Below are 22,696 nucleotides of genomic sequence, written 5' to 3' on the forward strand. Positions count from 1 at the left end.
TACAGACATGTCCAGGTTCTACAGCCTTTCACACTCAGAGTGACCTTATCTCGTAGCAGATATATAATTGTTAAAGTATATATATATATATATATATATATATATATGTGTGTGTGTGTGTGTGTGTGTGTGTGTGTGTGTGTGTGTGTGTGTTTGTTACAGGCAATGTATGGAAAGCAGGCATTCTTTAGAATTTAGAAAATAGTTTAATGGGTGTATAGCATTCGGCCAATTAACGCTGGTTCTGCAGCGGGCTCGTCTTTGCTAGTCGGGAGAGCTGGCAGCTTGCGTTATGCAGGAGCTGACTTTTTCTCATAGGAATGCATTGACCAGTGTTGATTGGCTGAATGCTATACAGTGTACAGCATTCGGGCCAATCAACGCTGGTTCTGCCGGAGGCTCATCTGTGACGAGGCAGAGTCTAAGATCTGACCACAGCAGTCTTCGTTGTGGTCCGATCTTAGACTCCACCTGCTCACAGACAAGCCTCCAGCAGAACCACTGTTGCATCATGTCTTATACTCCAGTTACATCTAGAGCTGCAATCACTATTCCACTGTTACATCATGTCATATACACCAGTCACATCCAGAGCTGCAGTCACTATTCTGCTGTTACATCAGGTCTTATACTCCAGTTACTTCTAGAGCTGCAGTCACTATTCTGCTGTTACATTATGTCTTATATTTCAGTCACATCTAGAGCTGCAGTCTCCATTCTGCTGTTACATTATGTCTTATACTCCACTCATATCTAGAGCTGCAGTCAATATTCTGCTGTTACATCATGTCTTACACTCCAGTCACAGCCAGTTCTGCTACATCTCATATGTAGCAGGTTTCAGCACACACTCAGCTCTGCTGCACCTGAGGGTGTAGCAGAGCACAGCGTGCGCTCAATGCTGCTACATCTGAGATCGGACCAGAATGGAAACTGCTGTGGACCGATCTTAGACTCTGCCTCCTCACAGACGAGCCTCCAGCAGAACCAGCTTTGATTGCCCGAACTCTGTACTCTGTATGGCATTCGGCCAATCAACACTGGTCAATGCATTCCTATGGGAAAAAGTCAGCTCCCGCATATCGCAAGCTGACAGGGATCCCGACGTAATACAGTGACTTGGGCATGTTAGATGCCCCAAGGCATGCTTCCCCTGTTGTCCCAGTTGCGTTCCAGGGTGTTGGCATCATTTCCTGGGGTGTCATAATGGACTTGGTGACCTTCCTGAGTCGAATAGTGTTTTCTCCCTTAACGAGTATTTTTCCCCATAGACTATAATGGGGTTCGATATTCGATCGAACAGTTGAGTATTGAGCGGCTACTCGATTCGAATTTCGAACTTTGAACATTTCACTGTTCGCTCATCTCTATTTATTACATGACCATTGGCTGATTTTTATCCACTAAATGTAAAAATAAAATGACAGCAAGCAGAGATCTAAAATACCACAATGAATTGGTATAGAAAATATATTTTAAAATTGTATAACTTTTCTTTATACAAAGAATTACATGTATTTGCCAAAACTGGAAAACCCCTTTCAGATACTAGGTTCCAAAATCTAAAAGGTCCAATTCAGTGCAGTTTCCTGTATATTTTCAATCCAAAAAAGTAGCAGTTTGTACAAATTACTTTTCCTACCCGAAAAGTAAGAAAACCACACTGAATCCAGACCATTTCTATAGAGAGTAGATTGTTGACTTTCCATATTCCAACAGTCAACCCTACTATCAGGCCACTCTGACCAAAGATGGTGGCAGTATTTTGTTTCTCAATGATTTATGAACATGATGTTCACATACTTCTCAAACACTTCTACCAACATCTAGCAGCTGCAGCACCATCTCTATGTTATCCATATATTGGAAGCATGATATCAACTGCCTTCATATCCTAACTGATCCGCTTCACTATGCAGTTTGCCTACACCGAAGATGTGGCAGGTGCTATTGTAACCAAACTATGGGCATATTTTTAGCTACAAATTTTATACTGTAACAATGTCATTTTATTATAAATTAAATTGCCCAGATGTGAATACGTGGGTGTGGCGTTTGCAGATGCACCATGCATGTACACATAATTTAATACACAGTAAAGGGGCAACACGGTGGCTCAGTGGTTAGCACTGCAGCCTTGCAGCCCTACAGCCCTGGAGTCCTGAGTGTTCAAATCCCGCCAGGAACGACATCTTCAAGGAGTTTGTATGTTCTCCCCGTGTTTGCGTGGGTTTCCTCCCATTGTACAAAAAATGTACTTAATTGGAAAAAAAAAAAGTACATTGTGATCCCTATATGGGGCTCGCAATCTACAAAAAAAAAAAAAATAATAATAATAATTTAGTACACAGTATACACATTGTACCCTTAAGGGCATAGGCTACAAGATGGGCTGGTCAATTTGTGAGCCTGATAATGAGTGAGATCAAGGAATATACTAAGATAATGTTGCTGCTTTGGGTAAAGTAGGAAGCATCTATCATTGAGAGATTCTTTAACCACTAAGTTAATTGCCTTTTCTTTGCCTCTGTAACCATAAGTTTATTTGTGTTTTGTAAGACTGTTCTATAATCTATAATCAGATAAATTGCCACATCTTGAGTAAAGACTTTGTTTCAGTTCACTTACTGTGTCTGCCTGACTGTAAAGGTTAAGCTAAATCCTCAAGTGGGGGCTTAGTTATACCATTAGACAGGCCAAAGATCCTGGTACGGTCTGACCCCCTTAAATATTCCCATTGACAGACAGCACAAAGAATTCTTGGAAATAGTGAAAAATTGAAGCACAAAGTATAATATTAGGATGCATAAATATAGATATACAAATAGTAAGCTTTATTTATAAAGAACTGAATATTTTCTTCAAGGATGTGCTGATCTCTCACAACAATCTACATTCTAAGTAAATCAGATTACAGATATCAGATTAGGTGGGTCTAATTCTTGGCACCACATTCTTGGCAAGTGCAGAGTATTGAATGTTTGTTCCATTTAAATAAAGTTGGGGACTTTTTAAAATTTCTTAACTGAGCACCACTTTAACTCTACACAGGCTTGGACTGTTCACAGTGGGCCTAGTGGGCCCTTACTCCATGCAAGAGTTGCGTGTGGCACAGTACACTCACAGCATATACAGATAGGCAGCAAACAGCATCTCAGACAGTCTACTCACCTACGGTATTAAACTGGGTAGAATATATAATAAACTGGAAGAACTACTCAGCTTATTATACACAGTCCAGTCATATAAATGTGACCATCTGTCGAAATCCAGAATAAGCACCTTTTGTAGAGCGGACCGCTGCGAGATGTGCAGGAAGAGAGGGGATGTAGTGATGATGTTCACTGGGATGTTGAGCCATGCCGACTCCAGCCGTGGCCAGCTGCGCTAGGTTACACGGTTGAGCATCCATGGCGTGAGCAACCCGATTGAGGTGGTACCACTGATTCTCGATTGGGTTCAAGTCCGGGGAATTTGCTGGCCAAGGGAGTATAGTAAACTCATCCTGGTGCTTCTAAAACCATGCACGTACACTGCAAGCTTTATGACACGTCGCATTGTCCTGCTGGTAGATGCCATCATCCTGAGGAAAAACAAATCGCCGGTAGGGATGAACAAGGTCCGCAAGGATAGATGCATACTTGTGTTGATCCATCGTGCGTTCCACAATGATGAGTGCACCCAGATGGCTGATGACACGTGCCTTCTGCGATTGGTTGTTTAACGTTGACGTCAAAAGTAGGTGGTGGTCACATTAATATGACTGAGTGACTGAGATGAAATCTAGGCACAAAGGGCACTATCATTCCTCCAGGGCTCAGTCTTCTTACTGTCACTGTAGGACCCATTATCAATCATTTTGCTCACAGACCTAAGTGAGCCCTTGTATAAGGCAATTGCAAGTCAATGGGCTACTGAGAGTCCAACAAGAGAGAAACAGTCCTGGTTTGGTGAAAAGATGATGGCTTTCTAGTAGGCTAATACTGAAGACAAATGTGTGCCAGTGCGGTTTTAGGAATTTGTTAATGGGAGGTAGGTAATATTTGCATTTAGCTGTAATGTGGACCCCCAGAATGAATTCTACTGGTAGGCCCTAGATAACTCAGTCCACTACTAAATCTATGGGATTATTAAGTGTGCCTACTGTTCATAGCATTACAAGAACTTTGTCTCAGAAGATGTCACTTTTTGAGACAAGGTGCTACAGTCCCATCTGTATGTTCAGGCAAACTCTACATATCCGTCTTTAATGTCTGACTGCATAGTTGCCATTCCTGCTTGCCCCAGTTACAGTGAAGGCAGAAATGTGAGTCTCATTAAAGTGTAAAGTCTTCGGCACTATTCCCTCCATCGTGATGCTAATTACATCTGACGTTTTGCAAACAAGCTGTGATGAGTTCAGTGAAACATGTGACATGAAGATGATGACATTGGTGTATTGGGCGTCCATATATATTTTATATGTATTTTATCATTAGAAACAACACCTTATAATAGAATAAATCAATATATAAGTGCAGGCTATGTCAAAAGAATGTGGAATGTAGATTTCACTGTACCAAACCCAGCAATTCCTCGGTGCTAGTTAAAAGCTCTAAGTGACAACCAGTCAGCACGATTCCAGGCCGACTTCCTAGTTTCCATGGCAACGTACAATATCCTATAAAGCTGTGTGGGAAGTATGAGAATTAGACAATGAAGTCATTTTAGAAAAAAAAAAAAAAAAAAAAGAGAGACTTGGATGCTAATTATCTTGTGGCAGCAACTTCTGCTTTTTGCAAAGGTTAAACATTATATATGCAATTACCATGTACTATAACATCACAGCCCAGTTGCAGGAGGAAGAAGCCCTAAGCAGCACCAGGCATATAAGGAGTTAATAGAAGAAGAAGCTGAGGAACAGTCATCAAAGAAGTTCTTCCTCTGTGAAGAAGCATCTTCTATAAATACCAATTTCCCACCCAGATATTATGTCAGCCTCCTCTGTACAAGGTTACTGTTCAGACTGATAATTATAGGCACTTGACACAATGCTGTCCTCCTATGTGCTCACAAGTTCTTCTGCGGCTCAGGCACTAATAGACTTTATTTCATTTCAATTAATTAATGTTCATGCAAATTGCTTTAATGATGGAAAATTCCTGACATTCTCCTACATCCAGTAATCCCTTCCAAAACCAATGAGCAGCAGCAGTTCCCTCATAACAATCATTAGGGAAAGTGCACTTCCATTTTGGGTAAAAAACATAAAGGCAGCCAATCAAATAAAACATTTTGCAGCCATGTAATTACTAGCAATTTAGTGAAACGCTAGCAGTTGGACCTGGATGTCTATATAAGGCTGGCTTCTTCACATGATCCCATTTATTTCTCTGGCTTTCCCTGTGACAGCACATGAGACCTGTGACTACTGGGATTCCAGGGACAGGGACTACTGACTGCTAGAGATTAAGATTCTTCTCCCTTTTGAAGTGCACTATATTCCTGATCTGCATCCCCTGATCACCATTAGCCCTGTGGATTGTACAGAGAGGCTGGAGGACTGGCTGCTGCTGCTACTGCTGCTATGCACTGTGGGCACTGCTGGGGTTAGCGCCAGGAGCTGCTGCCATTGGCTGAGCCGCTCAGGTCGCTGCCCGTGGTGCTGAGGCGCTGAGCTCCGCCGCATACAGCCGCTGCTGCTATTGGCTGCTCCGCTCAGGTCCGCTGTCCGTGGTGCTGAGGCTGAGCCTTGCTGGGGTTCAGCACACGGTGCAGTGAGCAGAGCAGGATAGTGGGCGCTGTGAGACCAGGAAGGAAGAGAGGTGGTGGTGGTGGGGGGATCTAGGACTGTGCTCGCCCCCGCTGCGCGCTCCCGTCTGCCAGCCTCTTCTCTCTCTCTGTGAGTGTCTGAATGAACAATACTGAGACACAGGGACCACATCTGCATCCAAGCATCCAGGAGCCAGGGCAGCCTCCATCTTCCAGACTCCATCAGCCCCCCACTCTAGTGTTATTCGGATTGCCTGTGACTCCAGAAGCATGATCAGAAGCTGATCTAGATCACCACTGCAAGACACACAGGAAGCTCTTCTCTTGGATGCTTGATTTTTCTCCTTGGAAATGCACAAGATTATGTATATTTCTGTCTTCCTGGTTCCTGTGCTGTGGGGACTGATTATTGGAGTTTATTCCAATAGCATACAAATAGGTAAGAGCCTTTCTGTCATCTACCTTGTAGCTGAACCTTCCAGTAGTAGCTTCATAAGAACTAGATCATTGAGATTACAGTACCACAGCCGACTACATCTACCCCGAACACCTTATAATATATAATTAATACCCACTAGATGACAGCGACTACAGCTGCACTGCAAGATCCATCCATAGTATATGTAAATGTAATATATATATAGTATATAAAATGTAGATCACAGTGATCAGGCAGCTCAGCAAGATTCATCTTCCTAGAATATAATAATACAGCAACTAGAGCAGAAAGATCTTTACATAATACTATATAACAAATAGATCAGGGCAGTCCAGCAGGATATAGCTTCCTATAATATAATACAATACATATAACTAGATCAGAACAGCACAGAATTCCATCTATATCATGTACAATAACTAGTTCATGGCAGCTCAGCAGGATATATCTTGGTATCTGCACCTTGGTATCTGTCCATAGCTTTACAAGTAGATGCTATATGTAATTATTACTAATGACAATCCATCAGTAAACAGGATTGAGGTTATACTGCAGCTTTATTTTCTCAGTATGTGTTATGCTGTTGTGGGTGAGCCTGAGATATAACCTTATGGTATGTCATCTCTTTCCAGGAGGGTTATTTCCAAGGGGTGCAGATCAGGAATACAGTGCATTTCGGGTAGGGATGGTTATCTATTCCACTTCAGAGTTTAGGCTGACGCCCCATATCGACAATCTGGAGGTAGCTAACAGCTTCGCAGTAACCAATGCTTGTGAGTAATGCCTTTTCATTATCCTTCTTATAAATGATGTTATGTGTTGAATCCTAATGTACAAGCCTCCTAGAGGTGAATAGTCACTGCCTAGTGTATGCACTCACCTACATTTTCCACTGCAAGTTTGTCCTGCAATGCTTTATACGCCACCTTGGCAACCAATGGAGCTCTTACGTGCTTGGCATGGAGCAGAACCGTGGGGACCTGTTACTGCATCAATGCATTCCTATACATGCTACCAGATAGCACTAGCTGCTGCTGGGACCGGGTTATATATCTTCTCAATGCTCCCTGCTTGCTGTGTAGACCCCAGTATTGTATTGTTGTGTTAACAGACAGTCAAGCATATGGGGCAGTGATTTATCCCTAAATATGAGCAGATGCAGAGTGATGATCAGCCATTTTACTCCCAGTAATATCTCCATATTAGAATGGTTCCTCATACACCAAGCTATTCCAGTGGCCAGTGCACTTAGTTTATTGCCCAGCACCTATCCTGCTCTATTTATAGGCGCAGATTGATCGTCTCTACATAATCCCATTGATTAGCAATTCTACACAGATTCATCTCCCTAACTTCTATCACCTATTGTATGAATAGGATCAGCCTCCCTATGACACTTGGTAATGCCACTGATCGATACATTTGTTATAGTGATACACACTGATAGACAGATATCTCTAGGAATAATGGTGTTACATGTCCTGCCTGAAGGCCAGCATGCCTTGTAATGGCGGTGCAGTGCCTATGGACTGAGTGTATCATATAGTGTTTAGCACAGATATGCTCTGCACGTCAGTCATTAGTGATGCAGTGATAAGCAGGCCATAGAAGATCTGGATCTGAGCTAGGACAAGCTGTATAGTGGACAGTATAGGATCGCATGTACTAAATAAGTAAGACAAGGTTGCAGTAGGCTGGCACCTCCAGTTTAGTATCGAAGAGAGCTAGATGGCTGCAGCAGCAAGCTGGTAGTGCAGGGATGCCTTCCATTGTGACAGGGGCTGCTGATTCATGCATCCAGTCTGTGGTGCAGGGCCAGGAGCACTGAGGACAGGGAGGAGGCAGTGCAGTAACCTCCTGGAGCTGGGGCTCGGGTCCTGCCATTATTGCTATTCTTATCAGTGTCTCTGCACTTTAGCCTCACTGATGGTGACTGCATGTAATCCCATGGAAGATTATTTCCATTATATAATGCAGGGTATTCTACTGTACAGTAACATGTAAAGCCTGCAGGTATAGTGCGCCCCTCCCTGCCTGTCTGGGCTCAGTGCAGCACGGTGTCCACCGGAAATGAAGGCTTCTTGTCTGCGTCCTGGCCCCGGCGCTGTGTGGCTTCCGCTTAGCATCCTGTCCATTATACTGCTCTGTGCTGCATCTCTGTCTTCTGGATACAGTGTGTATATCTAGTGGTGTCACACTGGATGACTGCCAGCACTGCATGTCCTTAAATGTCACACTGGATGACCACAAGTACCTTAGGTTCAGAGATGTCACACTGGATAACTGCCAGCACTGCATGTTCAGTGGTGTCACACTGGATGACTGACAGGACTGCATGTCCTTAAGTGTCACACTGGATGACTGAGCACTGCATGTCCTTAAGTGTCACACTGGATGACTGACAGCACTGCATGTCCTTAAGTGTCACACTGGATGACTGACAGCACTGAATATCCTTAAGTGTCAGACTGGATGGCCAACAACACCTTAGGTTCAGGTGTGTCACACTGGTTGACTGATAGCACTGCATGTCCAGTGATGTCACAATAACTGGCTACCAGCACTGCATGTCCAGGGATGTCACATTGAATGGCTACCTAGACTGTATATACTTGGATGTCACATGCTTTACTACCAGCACTGCATGTGCAAAACCCCTAATTTGGCCATTAATTCAGCCACTTATTTCTGTGCAAATTAGTATTTAACAGCAATTAACTAGTTAAAATTCTGGCCATTTATGAAATATTTCTGCTATTTGTTATATTTTTTTATTACTATTACAGTAGTGTAAGCCACTATAGATATTATACAGTAAGAAGTGAATGGCATTATCAATAACACATAATGAGTTGCCCATCTGATGGTCACTTTGTGTCTATGGTCACCTATAAAGTACATCCTAAATGGGTATCCTCCAAATTAAACATTCATGACATATTAACAAGTCGCCTTTCTAGTATCCTCATTTATCAGGAGAATGATTTTAGTTGACCGCTATTTATCGGCTCATGGCCACCACAATATTCACAGAATTGAACAGAGAGAGATGGCCATGTAGACCTCTATTAATGTAGTTTTCTGGGGAAGAACCTAAGTTAGAAATCTGACACTCTTGCCTGTCACCTCTTTGAAGGTAGCACTAGCATCAGCACCTGCACTGCATATGGTGTGGCAGCTCTGTCCCATTCACAGGAATGGTACTGAGCCAAAGAAAGCCCATAGAAAACATAGCACTAGTCACTAGTGCCACTGCCCCTCCAAACAGCTGATCGGTGGGGGGGTGTTGGAGTTGAGCCCCCACCAATCTGAAACTGATAACCCTTTCTAAGAGTAATTCACCATTATAGTCTCTGGGGGTTATGTAAGTAGCCATCCATTAAAAAAAGGAACTGCCACAAATGTTTATGAAGGGTACATGGTTTTAAGGACAATCCGTCAATTCAGATGTCAAAGGAATACCAAAGTAATGGATGATCTTGTGTCCTCTGACTGGCTTACTAAACTGTTTCTTGGGGGTAATAAGGATGTATTGTAATGAGTTTAACCTGTTGGTTGAGAAGACATGTGCAGCTCTCAGGCTCAGACAGCCCAACTGAGTGTTTGCTTCAGTAATTTACTGTATATAGTCATATTACGCTAACTGGTTGGGTCCAGAAACTTCGCCTGCATGTAGACCCTCTGAGGTCAATGCTTGCTTCTGACATAGGCCCTTGCAAATCTGATATGTGTTCTATACCCAATAAAAGTACTTTTTTCTCTCTACAAATATATATCTGTATGGTTGCCATTCACAGACAGTGGGTATATTTGGTGTATACAGCATTTGGGTGAATTGCAGGACATAAAACTGGAAAGGACTGTAACATTAGCATTATTGTGACCTGAAGGCTTCTGTGTGCTGCATATTTAGTACCTTCTTTCACATGAAAGATTCAGTTTTGGTTTTTGCACTAAATATTCGGTTCCCGCACATTAGCTTCTCTGAATGCAGATTCATTTTCATCTTAATAAATGGATTTTGCTGTATGTGGTTTTGCTATCATGCCTAAATGTTTGCTTCGGTGACTACAATTGTATTTCCTGTGTAATATAATTTCTTAGTGATATCAAGCTGGGGAGATGGTTTCTCCAAAATGTCTCAAATGGGGTTAATGAATAAAAAAGTATCTTCACCAATATAATCACTGCTGTCATTTATCTGACATATATTAGAACCTCTACTTGTGTGAATGGTATCAGCAGGTTTTTAATAGACAACAGTTTCATAAGCTGCAAACCTTCATTTTACTGTTACTTAATGCTCGTATCATTAAAATGTTATATACAATAACAACATATAGTAATTCTGTTCAGTACAGTATAAACTAAATACTAAATAAGAGAAAGTACATCTAAAGTGCATGCATTTATAAGTGTTCTAGCAATATAGTTGTACTAAAACCTCATGCACATGGCAACACTATGTCCGTAGACAATGTTTGGCAGTACACGGACTCCCTACTGGTTTTGTATAATGGACCTGTAGGAACTCAGTGTTACATTGTATCATGTGCCCTAGATCCTGTATTCTGCTCTATAAGTAATGCTTCTAGTAGAGAATAGCTTTGTATAGAGCATGTGTTAGAGCTGGTGGCTCAGTGGTTAGTACTAATGCCTTGCAGGTTGGAATCCAGCCAAGGACATCTGTAAGGAGTTTGCATGTTCACCCTGTGTCTGCGTGGGTTTTCTCCAGGTACTTCATTTTCCTCCCATACTCCAAAGATGGATAGGGGATTGTGCAAACTACTTGGCACAGTATTGCCAATAATCTGTATCAATAATCTGTAAAGCGCTGCTGAGTATGATGGCGCTATATACATAAGCTAAATAAGTGGCACAAGTTTTGTTTGCTCAATTATTTTGTATGGATCCATGAAAATTAAAGGTCTATGGAAGGGGACAATATAGGTCCCTATTTGTGCATATTTGTATATTTCTAAATGTGATATATAGAGTTGGGCAATCAGGATCGGAAAAGATCGGATCCCAGTCAGCGATCGAGTACATTTCACGATCGGGTTCCAATCCCGCCTAAAAAAAGATCGGGAACGGAATTCCAATCCCGATCACTCAACTTACCTGCACAGAACCGCTGCCGCTCCCCGGAGCTCCGGGCCATTGTTCTTGGTCCTCTCCTCTCTCATTCACACGCCTGCAGAGTGCCATGCGCGCCCCTGCCTCCCTAGGCTAGTGTTACTGATGCTGGGAGTAGGCGGGGCTTGTTGTGGCTTAGGAGAGTGTGGGCGGGTACAGGGAGGGGAGACGTGAGTGATGCATCAGTAACACTAGCCTAGGGAGGCGGGGGCGTGCACAGCGCTCTGCAGGCGTGTGAATGTGAAAGGAGAGAACTGAGAACAACGGGAAGCGGCAGCGGCTATGGTTCTGTGCAGGTAACCGCACAGCAGGGGGGACTAAGTAGCTGGCGGATTTTTTAATCACTACACAGCGTGGAGTCCAAAAATTGAAGCGTTCAATTTTTGGACTCCATGCTGTGTAGTGAATAGAATCATTTTCAAAATCCGATTTTCGATCATTAAAAAATCCCATTGACTTGCATTAGGATTGGGATCAGGTTCAGATGGAAAATTATCAGAAATCAGATTTTAAAAACAATCCTGAAATCTCAAGATCGTCTCAACCCTAGTGATATATAGTATACAGTATATTTAGATATTTCTATTTCAAATAGTGGGTCTAAATAGTTCTATAATGTTGTTACTGTAAAGGGGTTTTCCTGGGACTATTTTTTTAATAGCTGTCTCCCCAGAATTTTTAGGTGTTGAATATCAAGCTTCCTGGCTGAGACCAGGTCACATGATCAGAAGTGGCTTCCTACATCCAGGTACCTCCTCCTCCTTCCTCTCCATGTTCAATGCAACTATGTATATTTGGAATTATATTACATATATTACAATGTTAGTCTGCCAATACCCATAGTATAGATAATACTACAGAGAGGAGGGATCTGGGTCCCAGGAGCTGATTCTGATCATGTGAGTTGGTGTCAAAACCAACCCGAAATCCTGACGTGTAACAAATAAAGAACCCAGGTGGGTGGTATGTAAACAGAGACCCTGGAAAACCCCTTTAATAGGATCTAAATGAGCCTTTAAAACTGATATGTTGTAGGGTTCACTTATGTTTGAAAATTGTTAAGACAATATTTTGAAAGAGTAGTATGGAAAGTGAGTTATGCATCTGAGTCAAATTTAGCTGGACCTCAATATATTTTCTCTATTACATTTAAGGCGAGGTTCACACTTGCACCTGATCCCCGCTCATGGATTCTGTTCCCCATTTCACTTTAAAAATGCAGAGAGAAAATCCTGTGAGCTTCGGGTAACTTTCTGCATTTTTCAGGTGGAAATCGGTTCAGAAAACCAGCGGACCCCTTTATAATCTATGGGGCCCACAGGTTACCACAGATAACCACTTTTTTAAGTGGATTAGGTTTCTGTTCGTGAGATTCCCAAGTGGACTCCATGAACGTAAACCCGAACGCAGGTGTGAACCTAGCGTAATAATGGATATAACTTGTTTAATATTTGCATGTGATACTGACTGTGAGTTGCAGTACATCATAGAAGGTTTACCTAGAGAGTGAAATGGATGTCACTATGACATGCAACATGTAATGACATGTAAAATTTATGGGACGCCTCAGACAAATCTGATAATTTTGCATGTAGCGATTGCTCTTTGTTGCAATTTTCTATATTCTGTATATAAATAACGTTAGGTTCATACTAGCATTAGAGTCTACGCACAAGACTCCGTCCCACAGTCCGCTTCAAATCAGCGAAGAGAAAAGATTTGAAAAGTCTATGGGGTCCGGGGGCTTCCATGTGTGTGTGACCTGAAGGATGGAAATCTGGATGCTAATATGAACTATGCGTAAATGTTTTTTTAAATCTCATCTATAATACACATGCATTGCATATGCACACCCCATTTCTATGCATAATAAGATGTAACTAAACACGCATTCCATCTCCCAGAATTGAGCTATATCTGGCTCGAGACACCTTCTTTTGGCTCCACTACAGAAAGTAGCCCCAAAAACTATTTTACTCTAGTGGCTCTAGTGAGACCAGGGATATTATAGCGTTACCTGAATTTTGTAGTAAGCTATCTCAGATGTATATTTTTAATAGTTTTTTTCTATTACTTCTATGTCAAAGAACACAATAAATCATAAAGTTTTTTTTATAGTATCCTTAGTGGGGGATATCCTGGATGAATATTGTCTGGATATAGCATGATCAGTTATGGGAAACAGGAAATTTAAGGAATATTTAGTAACTGATCTGTAACAGAAATTATTCATAGACAGAAAGAAATAGACTGATCAGTAAGACAATAACCCTGTCATATCACATTAATATAATAGGTTGTGTGAAAAAAGTTGTCCGATTACATGTAGAGATGAGCGAACAGTAAAATGTTTGAGATTCGATATTCGTTTCGAGTAGCCCCTCAATATTCGACTACTCAAATCGAATATCGAACCCTATTATAGTCTATGGGGGGGGAAATGCTCGTTTCAGGGGTAGGCAACGTTCGATCAAATTATACTTACCAAGTCCACGAGTGAGAGTCGGGCTGGATCCTCCGAGAAGTCTTCTCCTTGCAGCGTCCCCACGGCATCTTCCGGCTCTAAATTCACTCTGCCAGGCATCGGGCCTGGGCGGAGCCGACTGCGCATGCCTGCACTACAAACGGGCATGCGCAGTCGGCTCTGCCCAGGCCCGATGCCTGGCAGAGTGAATGAAGAGCCGGAAGACGCCATGGGGACGCTGCACGGAGAAGACTTCTAAAGGTAGGAGAAGAACCAGCATTGATTGGCCAACTGTATAGCATTCGGCCAATCAATGCTGGTTCTGCATCGAACTTTTACATTCGAACAGCGAGTGGTACTCGATCGAGTACGAGTATTTCAAATACTGTAGTATTCGATCAAATACCTACTCAATCGAGTACTACTCGCTCATCTCTAATTACATGCATTTATAAAATCGGGGACTTCTGTATTATAGTGTTGTTTATCTGTATAGCAATTTATAATACGGTCTATGCTTTTCCATTTATTTCATACATATATAAGAACCCTTTGAATTATGTAGATTACTAGTTATAGAATATGAAGGGGCTTGAAAAATTCTGACAGTAAAATGTTCACTCTTTCACTCTATCTTTCAAAATATATCTACAGTATTGTGCAAATGTTATAGGCAGGGGATGGAAAAATGCTGCAAATTAAGAATGTTTAAAAAAGTGTTTGCAGTTTATTTTTTTTTGTCAATTAAGTGTTCTCTTTTGTCAATGAACAAAATAGTAATGTAAATGAAATCAATATTTGATGTGGCTACCCTTTGTCTTTAAAACAACCCATACTAAGTCTGTAGCAGCTGACACCCCCCCCCCCAAGTTTCTGAAATGCAGCCTTATAAAATCACCATAGTACCCGATAAGTTTGGTCTCTTAGCACTTATGGACATGACAAATCACTGCACCGGTATCTAGTCGCGGCTAGCAGTTAATTGGACCAGATTCTGAGGCAGCCTCCATGTCGAAATCTGGTCCAAAAATCCCGTCTGAACCCAGCCTGAGGCTTCCCTCTTTCTCTGGCTGCTCTTTTGGGTATGTGATGGATTCCTGGTGCGGTGACCTGGCTGCATCTGAAGCTGCAGCATCTTCTCTGCATGTCAGACAAGATGCAGATCAAATGCAAAAGTCAGGGCCCCACGTGGTGTTTTATAGTCACTGCAAATCCCATCTACACATTGCAGAAAAATACGTGCAGCAGAAAGACTATAATTAAATCACAACATGTCAATTACACCTACTAAAACGTTGCCCGTTTCTCTATAGGTATAATAGAAACAGAAAGTCCGCAGAGAAAACCTCTGCGGACATTCCGTGAAATGTGATGCGGGAAAAAACGCGATGCGTTGCTGCACCAGTTTTTCCTGCAGTGCTTTTATGCTGTGGTCCAAAATGCTAATTTTAGAATACTGCAAATAATCGGCCATTTACCAGTTGTACACTGAACTAAGAGTCCTACTGTATTACTGATGTACCAAACTGGTACGGTATAAAAGGCACCAGATGATACACAGTCCATGTAACTTATTAATTCCTGTCATCTCAGTTTACAAATTCATTGTCAATTTCACATTTTCACCTGCTGTGATCTCTCCTGACGGATTTTATTTAACCAGGAATTAGAGGTTATCAGGACTACTTGAACAGAATCTGGTAATTTTATCCCTTCCCTGTTTTGCCTTGTACTGAGAATATGTGACGCTATAAAAACGCTTATATCTGGGGCAACATGGTGGCTCAGTGGTTAGCATGGCAGCACTGGAGTCCTGGGTTTAAATCTTACCAAGGACAACATCTGCAAGGAGTTTGTATGTTCTCCCCATGTTTGCGTGGATTTCCTCCCATACTCCAAAGACATACTGATAGGGAAAAATGTACATTGTGAGCCCTATATGAGGCTCGCAATCTACATTTAAAAAAAATGCTTATATCTCAATTTATAGATACAAAATCCAAGAACTGTAAATGCGATTGCTATGTTCTTATCCACAAGCAAAATAACCATGGCTAGATCCAAAATAGGAAAGTCCAGTCTTGACCTGATTATAAGTATTGTAGTCTGGAGGTCTCCTTCAGCTTCATTCATGGTATTTTCATAGAGAAATGTAAATGCTTCTACAATGTAGAGATGGGATAAGGGGCAACACGGTGGCTTAGTGGATAGCACTGCAGCTTTGCAGCGCTGGAGTCCTGTTGTTCAAATCCCACCAAGGGCATAAAAACCATCTGCCAAGAGTTTGTGTTTTCACCCTGTGTTTGCATGGATTTCCATCCCATATTTCAAAGACATACTGATAGGGAAAAAATGTACATTGTGAGCTTTATGTGGGGCTCACAACTTTAGTTGTGCCACTTATCATATGCAGCAATGTATTATAGAATGTAGCAGTATTCATTTATATAGATGATGAAATAGATCATGACATTACTCTCTGCATGAATCCAAAGAGGAAAAACCCTTGAGATCTCATTATTGTGAGTCAGCGGAGATTTTGGAATAGTGAGGATCAACGGTGAGGCTGGCACATAGACAATTTACCTATCCTCTGCCTTTTCACGGCACTCTTATCTTACTAAATAACTCGTAATGTGTTTGTATAATATATTATGGTTGGAAATTCTCTGTATATATCTGCTTACCATTACATTTGGCATTTAGTATACCCACAAATGATGCTATTATGGAAAATTAGAGGCACAGTTTAAAGATCTTAGACCTGAATGCAAAATCGGTAAGAGGGCTCCACCTACAATACCTTCTATCATTTATTTTATTGGGGTTTACAATGTGTTTCATTATACTCATATATTATACTGCTCTTATGCAAATGAGCACCTACCATTGCTATGACCCTGTGCTAATCCAATGTATCTTTACCTATTGTACCTTTGCATTGGGCCTAATCCGGGGCGGAATGCCGTAACCGGATGCCGTGCACTGCTAGCCACGCGTAATGTTCACACGCAGAATGCAAATTCCACCGTGTGAATACCCTAACATCTCTAACCAGCCCTCGGAATATGAGAACATAAGCCACGGCTCTTTTTAACAAGAGGTCTATTGTATTATATAGACCTTTCCAAACAGTTATAAACATAAAGGGGGGTTTTCATCTTTTAGTATAATTCACTACAATACACCATGTCTTATTCTCCAAGGACCCTTATAAGAATAAATATGCATAAAGTTAGTTGATTTCATATGCAGATGTATTCTATAAAGCATTAATAAACCCTTTATTGTTTGTGTTTAGCAGTTACTGTTCCACGTCGGCCATCAATAAGGATATTACAGCCCATAACAATGCTTTATTTAGAAAAAATAAAACATTCTTTCTTGAATCTTATTATAACTTGTATTTAAATTTTCACAATGTTGTAAAAAATGTGCAATGATCTACATTAATGGTTGTGTAATGTAGAAGTATTTTATAGTAATGTAATAAATCTCCTATCTGAGCTAACTCTATGTTCTCTGTAACCTCGTCTGAATAAGTAATACATCTTTTCATAGTAAGAAGCAGGACCACATGTCAGAGCATTCAGGTATTACGACAATTAGATTGGGTCCACACAATTTCCACACAATGTCCACACAGCAATTTTTGAAATTTTTGTTCTGAATTGTTCAAACTAATTGTAAATCAAAAAGTGCACAATGTTGTATTCGTACAAAATAGTAAATTTGTAGCTAAAATATAGGCTTAAGGGTCTATGTAATCAGAAATAACTGTACAGCAGGACATGGAGTGCGGTATGCCACTGCCATATGGTGCCTCGTGCTTGCTATTCTTTAGAACCACATTGCCTAGGATGTGGCATATCATTTTTAGCAAATTCTCACAGGATCCAATTGTTCTATTAAAAATGCCACAGAAATCTGCTTCAATTTGGTGGGAAAAAAACGGCATACATCTATATTTTTTGTCTCATCTGTCAATGGGATTGACAAGATGGAAGGCCAATGTGCAGCATTACTCTACTGCAAAATTCTGGGGCAAAGTAAGACATCTAAAAAGTGGTACAGACAGACAAGACTGGCTAAAGATATGCCAGATTTATCATCCATCATCAGCTATTGCATTTCTAGACTGCCTGGTCAAAGTCTGTACCATGTAAATATTAGGCAGTATTAGTAAACCTGTTCCATTTGGTTTAGTGCAAAAAGTGCTGTATCAATAGATGTCATTGTAGTTCAAAGCAAACACTTGGACTCCTAGTTTAAGTAGGAGGTTAAGGTGAAATTATCTGATCGATTGGGCAACCTTAATCTATTGGGCCTTTTACATAAAGGGCATTGAGACTAAGACTGGCATCCAGAATCAGTCTTTATAAGGGTACGTTTGCACTGAGGTTTTTGCAGGCGGATTTTGAGCTGAATGTGCCTGAAAAACCACCTTCCATTCATTTCAATGGGAGTCACTAGCAGTTTTTTTCCGCTATCAATTTTTTTCAGCTAGCGGGAAAAAAGAGGCATTCCTTATCTTCAGGTGGATTCCACGGCTGAACCAGCTGCGGTGTCCACGGCTCGAGACTCCTTTCTGATTAGGCCCATTCATCCGAGGTGCGGTATCCTGTCGTGGCTTGGGTTGAGCGATCAGGATCGGAAATGTTCGGATTCCGATCGGCGATCGAGTAAATTTCACGATCGCGATAGGAATTCTGTTCCCGATCTTTTCCGGTGGGATCGAGGTCGGAGGTTATTTCCCACAATGCTTGGCTACTGGCCAATCATTGTGGGAAAAGCTGTAGTATCAGATGAGCGAGCATGTACCCGTAGGAATGAATGGAAGCAGCCAGCTGCATCCATTCATGCCTATGGATTTATCACAGCCTGCCACTCTTCTGCTTTGTCCCTGTTTTACCGTATACTCAACTCTGCTACATCTGAGATGTAGTAGAGCTGTATACTCAACTTTGCTACATGTGAGATGTAGGAGAGCTGAGTATACAGTAAAGCAGGGACGAAGCAGAAGATTAGATAGTATCTACCTACTCGCGAAATTCGCTCAACTTACCTGTACAGAAGTGCTGTCGCTGCCAGTTCCGTTCTACTTGCTCCTCTTCAGTTAGAGATGCTGGGAGAAGGCGGGGCTTGTGGCTTAGGAGAGTGTGGGTGGGTACTGGGAGGGGAGACTTAAGCCAAAAAAAAGCCCCGCCTACTCCCATAATCTCTAACACTAGCCTAGGGAGGTAGGGGCATGCACGGCGCTCTGAAGGCATGTCAATGAGAGAGATTGGGAAGAACGGGGAGTGGCAGTGCAGGTAAGTGGACACCAGGGGGGCTAAGTAGCCAGGGGATTTTATTTTAATCACTACACAGCATGAAGTCCAAAAATTTAAAACATTTTGGACTACATGCTGTGTAGTGAATAGGATCATTTTTAAAATCCGATCTTTGATTATTAAAAAAAATCCCATTGACTTGCTTTGGGTTCAGAATTGGGATCGGGAACAGGTTCGAATGGAAAATGATCGGAAATCGGATTTTAACAACGTATCTGATATTTCAAGATTGGCTCAACCCTAGTCGTAGCTAGTCGCATGACAAAGCCACATGGCCGAACTAACCCTAAATTATCCACGTTGTGTTTTAGTATGTGGAGTTTTAGCAGGTCCTAGGTTTAGGAGAACATTTAGAGAATAAGTTTTTATCATATTCCACCTATATGTAGATATACTGCAATTGTTCAATACCTTAGGTATATATAGTATGGTATAAATGCTTCAGGGTATATCCACACTAGTGTTTTTAGACTATATTCTCACACAAAGATGTCGCATAATATGCTGATGTGAATGTAACTTTAGCATGTCAAAATAGTAAAGTGCAATGTTCCGCTGTAATTGATGGGAGCACCTTGGTGGGTTAGGGATTTTTTTCCTCACCGCTGGATGGTTATTGTAATTCATTCAGCGAGTATATTTTATTTGTCGGGAGGTAAGATACTTGAGTGAGCTCCCGCGGGATTGGAAGTATATCTTTAGAAAGAGATATTCATTCAGCTGAGGTTTGCTAAGGATGCGAGGTAATTTGACACATCCTTCAAAGTGACAAATATCAATTACCGGCCACACTGGTTTCCCTTTTCTACCACTTTGGTGGATCTTCTTTCAAAGAAAAATAGGGGGGTTTTTTTTAGGTAAATTTCAGAAGTATCTGAAATCTAAAATAGCATCATTTTATTCTTTTATTTCATATTTTACATAAAACATAAAATATTTTTAACCATTTTTTAACACCAATCCTAATAAATAAGGCCTAAAATGACGCAATCTTGGCTTTTAGATAACAGTTGATTAAAAAATGATCTTGCGTCTATTCTGTATTTTTAGTTAGTTTGAGTTCATATATTTTAATTCATTGACAGGTCCAATTATTTTATTTAATTTAGATTTTATTAGATTATTTTATTTATTAGGGTTTGAGTTAGGAAATAGAATTAGAGTCAGACAAAGTAAATTGACTTATAGAAATATGTATTAAATTAGGGTTACAAAATGTACATAGGAGTCTGGGTTAGAAATGCTATTTCTTTGGGTTAGGACGTGTATTAGGATTAGGGATAAAATTGTAATTTATTAGGATTAGGAAAATTGGGTTAAATTTATTTGGGTTAAGATTTATAAATTTATATAAGGGTTAAGGTAAGGGTTAAGGTTCAATATGTAATTAAGACTAGCAGAGGTGTTTTAGGGTTAAAAATATAATTTATAAGTGTTAGGGTTAGAGAATGTTTATAGATTGATTGATTTATTAAGGTTAGAGGTAATGGGATTGTCTGGGGAGTATTAATTTATTTACCCAGGCTTGGGAATGCTGATGATGGACCCCGACGTTCCGGTGATGTCGCGACCCCTGAGTCATGTGATATGAGGCAGTGTTTGGCTAGCGAAGCACTCTGCCTTCTGTCTATCCCCAGTCTCACAGATAACGATGATTATAATTGATGACTATAGTAAAGCCAGCCTTTATGGCACAGGTAATGAATTACCTGTGAGATTGGTGGAGGATGTGGTGGCAGGGGACCAGGGGGCCAAACACTGCCCACATAACTAGATCACATGACCCAGGGCTCCATCATCAGCATCCCAAGGTGCAGTTAAGTAAATTAATACTTCCCCTTTTTGTTATAAATGTAGAAATTTACTAACACTTTAGTATTATAAACTGCTAAAACTCAGCCAAATTATTTTATGCATTGTGATTTTTATGCAGTTTCAGTATTTTTCTGTTTCATTATGTGTTCATAAATTAGAAGAATGCCTAATAGAAAACTAATGGTCAGTCAAGTGTTCTCTCCTAATGGTCAGGAAACCCATGTCAAGTATAATAATAATGTATTGTATGTTGCCATGTTTTGTTCCATATTTTCACAAAGGAAAAACTTCACCAAATTGGAATGTGTTAATGTGGCCACACAATCAACAATTACAAATGAATTATCATTATATTAACAATACAATACAATTATAATTTAACGAGTTAGCTGCCACCTCTTCTCACCCTTGCACACTACATAAAATGTTCATTCTATAAGTTTTTGTTGCACTTCTTTGAGCTAAACACACGAGTGAATTAAAGAAAAATTCTTGATACTTCTTTTTGATCCACTCTTTACTTTGTTAAAAAAAAAGTTCCATAAACTGCATGTGTATTGCTTTTTTGACATCATTTTTAGTTCAGAACACGTTTTGATTCATGTCATGCACTGTCAATATCAGTGGGGTTTTCACTGTTGATTCAGATTTCTGATTTGAGTAAACAGAAATAAAAAAGAGTGACTGACCTTCATTGAAATTGATTGATTACAGATTTCAGGTGGAAAATACTCAAAAGCAGCACCAAAAACCAGTGTGAACAATCTCTGAGGTATGCCCATTTTTCAAAAAAAAATAAAAAAAATAAAAATTGCCTGTTTTTGCCTAGTCTAGAGAAAAAGGTGGCATGCCATATAGAAGCTTTAGTTAGTAAATGAACTATAGGGGTAGCAGCAGTGTTATTTAGAACTGGCTCCCATAGTTCAGATGGCCCGCTGGTCCCCCGGCTACATCATGCACTTTAGGGTCCAATACACAAGGTCTTGATGTTGGTTACTTGAATATTATTCCCTCTCTTTTATCATGTTTGGATAACACAGAGGGAATAAATAGTTATAACTACCCTGTTTCCCCGAAAATAAGACATGTTCTTATAATTAATTATCTAACGAAATATATGACCTTTCTTATTTTCGGGGGATGTTTTATGCAGCGGCTGGAGCGGGGAACAATCGACAAACAAAGCGGGGAACAATTAGCGGAGTGCCGGCATGACTGCCGGTTGTATGTGATCCAGAAGGTGAAGGGGGGGGGGTGTCTTATTTTCGGGGAAACAGGGTAGGAAATAACTAAATGGCTTAGTTTAAAGTATAAAGTATAGCAAATTTCTTAGAAGGAGCCAGTCAGGTAGTTTTTCCACCATAAACTTACCCCATTGTGTGGAAGATTAATTTCCTTCCCATTATTTCCCTTCTGTAATCCTTTTGTTGCAGAAAATTAAAGTTAAAAATGTTTCAAAGTATTAAAAAATATATCATATGCAAATGAGTAGTCACAGTGGGAGGGGAGTAGCTTCAGCCTGTCTGGTTCCTGTCATGTCTTCTCGGTGTGACTAATATCTCCCCTTTAAGCAAGGGGACTGGCCCGGAGGTGTCATAAGCAAGAGTGAATAGGATGAAGTAGCTCCTCACCCAGCTTGACCTCTTAGGGTGCATGCACACTACGTAACGCCGGGCGTGTATGAGAGCCGTATACGCCGGCATTACAGCAGGGCTGCCGAACACTTCCCATTCACTTCAATGGGAGCGCTCGTAAACG

General features: G+C 40.8%; 1 protein-coding gene across 6 annotated transcripts in view; it reads left to right on the forward strand.

The window, feature by feature from the left end:
- The first annotated feature begins 5,662 nt into the window (after window positions 1–5,662).
- GRIA2 (glutamate ionotropic receptor AMPA type subunit 2) overlaps window positions 5,663–22,696 on the forward strand; it is a 145,611-nt gene continuing 128,577 nt past the window's right edge. For 3 of the 6 annotated variants that reach the window (XR_012717541.1, XM_075288142.1, XM_075288157.1), the window contains exons 1-2: window positions 5,664–6,190; window positions 6,823–6,963. Coding sequence is in view for 5 of the 6 variants with exons in the window: in XM_075288142.1 (XP_075144243.1) it covers window positions 6,103–6,190; window positions 6,823–6,963 (229 nt within the window). In the remaining variant the exon portion in view is untranslated. Of the gene's footprint in view, window positions 6,191–6,822; window positions 6,964–22,696 lie in introns of all 6 variants that reach the window. The other 3 variants (XM_075288166.1, XM_075288149.1, XM_075288154.1) reach the window with 2 other exon arrangements.

The sequence above is a fragment of the Leptodactylus fuscus genome, chromosome 1, assembly GCF_031893055.1.
Source record: "Leptodactylus fuscus isolate aLepFus1 chromosome 1, aLepFus1.hap2, whole genome shotgun sequence".
In the NCBI taxonomy this organism is placed as follows: domain Eukaryota; kingdom Metazoa; phylum Chordata; class Amphibia; order Anura; family Leptodactylidae; genus Leptodactylus; species Leptodactylus fuscus.